The 4,599-nt window shown below is 34.6% G+C and overlaps 1 protein-coding gene across 1 annotated transcript in view; it reads right to left on the bottom strand.

The window, feature by feature from the left end:
* LOC131941145 (lipoxygenase homology domain-containing protein 1-like) overlaps window positions 1–582 on the bottom strand; it is a 5,203-nt gene extending 4,621 nt beyond the window's left edge. Inside the window, exons 1-2 of the mRNA XM_059300155.1 lie at window positions 531–582; window positions 1–50 (exon numbers count right to left, since the gene is read on the bottom strand). The exon at window positions 1–50 is cut by the window's left edge and continues 129 nt beyond it. Coding sequence (XP_059156138.1) covers window positions 1–50; window positions 531–579 — 99 coding nt within the window. The 5' untranslated portion in view covers window positions 580–582. The remainder of the gene's footprint in view (window positions 51–530) is intronic.
* Between the last annotated feature and the right edge of the window lie 4,017 nt (window positions 583–4,599).

Consider the following 4,599-nt stretch of genomic DNA (forward strand, 5'->3'; position numbering starts at 1 on the left):
ATGGCCGGTTTGTATAATTACTCTATATTGAACAGTTGTTGGGTGATGGCCTGAGGAAGTAATTTAAATTATAGATAACGATGTAAGAGATTACACACACACACACACACATATATATATATATATATATATATATATATATATATATATATATATATAGAGAGAGAGAGAGAGAGAGAGAGAGAGAGAGAGAGAGGGATAGAGAGAGAGAGAGAAAGAGAGAGAGAGAGAGAGAAAGATGCATATATAAATACTTCAACAAACTGCACACGGGGTTAAAGAACTCTATTCGTTTTACGATGTTGATTTACAAACACTTTTATTGCTAGATTTTCACAAGTTTTTTTTTTTTTTTTTTTTTTTTTTGTATTAAACAGTGTTTATATAATAGAAAACACTGATCTACACACTTAGCCATCGGTGTAATAATTTTACAAGATTAACCAAGATTTAGGGCTATTAATATGCTTTTCACCAACAAATCAATCTAAAATGGCTAGCATTTTTTTTACATACACATAAAATCATACCTGAAATCGTGACAAACAGGCCGAAAAGCAGATACCATAGTGTCGACATATCTATCTGTAAAAAAACATGAAACCGACTGTGCATAAAAGATAAACTAGTTTATATAGCTTTACCATGCGATTTCATGAAACAGCAGTTTAAAGATACCAGGTTGGGAGTAATGAGATCACACTCTTGAGGGAAGTGATTTTGTCACCCAGCGCAATAAAACATCTTGTGTGACTGTGCAAACGTGAAATGTTATTTTAAAATTTATAATCACTATTTCGAAATTAGCGATTAGAAAATTGGAGATTAGATCGTTAGGACGTCATTGAGTCCCCCCAGCTCTGATCGGTACGAAGCAAAGGCGGCTGAGTATAGTGCTGACCACACTATCTCTTCATATGCCGAGGTCCTTGATGAACGCTACTTCATCTGCCTCATATGTCTTGGGCACGAATGGGAAAAGATGATGATTTCGAAATTATGTTGTTTTTCTGGTAAAAACTTTATCGGAATAAAAATAAAATAAAACAAATATAAAAACCTTTATAGCAACACGATAAATAAGAAAATACAACCATTTTTTTTCATAACAGCTTTAGTCGCTCATGATTATTATTTTACATATTTTAGCGACCTAAGCATTTATGAAAGAGCAAGTTACTTTAATTTTGTTTTATTTACAGTGCATTTAAAAGCTTTTTACTATAAAAATCTTTTATATGTTTTATGTTCTACTCTTTAGAGATTCCTAATTTACGAAATCAACACGACGACAAATATTTGCTTCAAAACATCATCAGTAGCTCGCAATATCTGAAAGTCGATTATCTCTCCCGTGAATGCAGCCGTCTGTGACCACAATTTACAGACATCAGCAAGCTGATATAACTTAAAAACTTTTGTTATCTGACCCTAATATCCTTCACAAGATCGACCGGCTCTACGATTGTAAACATTTTCGAGAACCACAGCTCACCAGAGCGTATCTGGAAAGTTTGAACCAAATCGCTTCACTAGAAGTTGTCAAAATTGAGTTACAAGATTTGCCACAAACCCACAAACAAATAAACAGACCCTGCGAATGAAATAAAAGCTTGTGATAAAAAATTAACATTTTATGTTTATATATATATGAATATAAATAAAAAAATAAATAAATAAATAAATAAATATATATATATATATATATATATATATATATATATATATATATATATATATATATATATATATATATACATATATATATAGTGTTACATTGAAAGTTATCGATGATTTGTGCGACCTTCAGTCTTCATCTGTTCAGGCAAGGATTCAACATGGAATCACTCTTGTATAATGTAGCAATTACAGCTGCCGCCTACAACATTTGTTAAGGGGCCTCATAAAAAACCAACTGCAACCAAACTAATCAGCAGCAGGTGTTCGCTTCATTTAAAATCCCTGTATAAAACGTGTGGACAAACATTCTCCAAAAAAAAGGAAAAAAAATCTTAATCTCTAACATATAGATACAAACTAAACCGATCGGATACAATGAGTTTCAGTGATGTTATTTACATTGCCAATTTACTTATATTACATGTAAAGTATTATTGACAGAAAAACTCAGTAAAAGAGTTCCTTGTTATTAATAAATAATTTAACAATTAAAAAATAAAAAATAAATTGTAAACTAAGCAACAATAATGTTGTTTTCAAAGGGCTGTATAAATGTAGATAAAGCAAAATATACTTTTTCCTAGACATTTTGTTGTTTAATGTACATTGTATTGCATTGTGTAGGCTAATTTTTTCGAAGTATTCAGGGAAGCAGTGGCGTAGCGAGGTCGGGTGTCACCCGGTGCGGCACTTAATGGTGTCACCCCCCCAGAGGCATAGAGACCCTTCCCAGGGACAAACTTTCAAATTTTCGATTTGCACCCCCCCCCCTCAAACTTTCGATTTGCACCCCCCCCTCAAGTTTTCGATTTGCACTCCCCCCTCAAACTTTCGATTTGCACCCCCCCCCCCTCAAGTTTTCGATTTGCACCCCCCCTCAAACTTTCGATTTGCACCCCCCCCCCCTCAAGTTTTCGATTTGCACCCCCCCCTCAAACTTTCGATTTGCACCCCCCCCTCAAGTTTTCGATTTGCACCCCCCCCCCTCAAACTTTCGATTTGCACCCCCCCCTCGAGTTTTTCTCTATATATTTTGCTATTTTTTGCCTTGGTGTCACCCCCCTAAATGGTGTCACCCGGTGCGGTCCGCACCCCCCGCCCCCCCCCTCGCTACGCCCCTGCAGGGAAGACAAACAAAACAAAACATAGCCTGTCCAATTGTTGAATTGTCTCCCTTATACTAACACTGATGAAACAATGAAATTATAAAATATGAGTAGGCCTACATTTCCAGGTTTGGCAACGCTCATAAAAACCGAGTAATATTTCCATTAGATAACCCATTTCTATTTTTTATATCAATTTACGTTTCAAATCAATTTAGTGCCTGTATATTATTTATTTTACTTACCTTCTTGGATAATCATGCTTTTGCAATACATCATCTGAATACAAACCGACAAAAAACACTATTCAGCTGTTAAAATAATATGTCATATTTTCAATTGCTTTAGTAAAATAGACAGTGTTAAAATCGTGGATGGTGTTCGAATTTGTTATGTAGACACTTCTTATAGTAAACATAAGCAACAAAAATACAGCTGTTACAACAGAAATTACAATAACGAGAATCATAAGATAGATTTAAAATATTGTTGAGTAATTTTGTATCATTTGCCATTTATAATTTTTATTTTAATATATACCTTTTACAACAAAAATAATTAGCTTAATTTTACTTTAATTCACTTAATTAAGATGGCTATCTCATTTTTTTTTTTCAAAAAGTGGACATAGCATTGTCGTCTGTCTTGTAGATGTTCTTTAACATGATAATCTGACATCAACTTCTAAAGAACTTTGTTTTGTATAAGGCCTCTGGTCGACAGAGATGGGTATAGAAATTTTATCCAACGTTTTTTTAAACCCTATAACAACGACATGGAACGACGACGTCAACTGGGAAAAAAAATAACGAAAGCGTCTGGAGGGAAAAATATAGTTTCCTTTTTTTTCTTTCATGAGCGTCGCTTTAATTTTTTTTTATAATCATCGAATAACTGCTAATTTTACAGCAAAGATTAACGGTTATTTTTTTTTTTTAATTTATATACTTCTGGGTGCACCCAATTTCAGAAAATATAATACGTGTAATACTGATGCGGTCAACAAAGGGAACTAATCAGTTAACGGAAATTTGATTTGCGATGTGTTTCCAAATAAAAGAAACAGTTATTTCCCTTGATTTATAAAATCACTTTCTTTCTGTCTGAATTCTAATATCGAACTAAAATGACTAGCACACACCAACACGTATTCACGCACGCATGCCGGAGCAGTCACACACACACACATCCGCTTCCGAACACGTCGGCCCAGTATCGTTGTAACCCTGTTAAACGTGTGTAATGGCGCACCATGTTGTGTGTAATGGACTGCTATGTTGTGTGTAATGGACTGCTATGTTGTGTGTAATGGACTACTATGTTGTGTGTAATGGACTACTATGTTGTGTGTAATGGAGTACTGGGATCTGTGTAATGGATTACTATACGGCGGGTATTCTTCAGTTTTGATTCCGTAATTCTAGAACCAGTGTAATACAATAGCTATAGAATCTATATTTTTATAAAGTGACCAATTTCTAATATATCTTCATGGATATAATGTACAGCTACACTGCAAATGTCACATCGCCTTCTGTTAGATCAAAAAAATGTTTTGGTTGAAAATGTAATGGTAAACGACAGCTATCATGAGGGCGACCAAGCCGGTTCATTTTGTCATACTACTTCTGTTTTGTATATGCGGAGTGTTGTGTTTTGTGATATTGAATTCTTCTCCCAGTCTGAAGATGTTTAATCTAATCGGGGCACAATTTCACGCTAGATACGAGGCCCAGGAGGAAATGAGACTATTCAGGGATTTTTTATCGTCCGATAAGGCAGGTTTGGACACACCTGGTGATGTCCCACCTAC

The sequence above is a fragment of the Physella acuta genome, unplaced genomic scaffold (genome assembly GCF_028476545.2).
Source record: "Physella acuta isolate Inbredline_101_S28 unplaced genomic scaffold, ASM2847654v3 ptg000350l, whole genome shotgun sequence".
Lineage (NCBI taxonomy): Eukaryota > Metazoa > Mollusca > Gastropoda > Physidae > Physella > Physella acuta.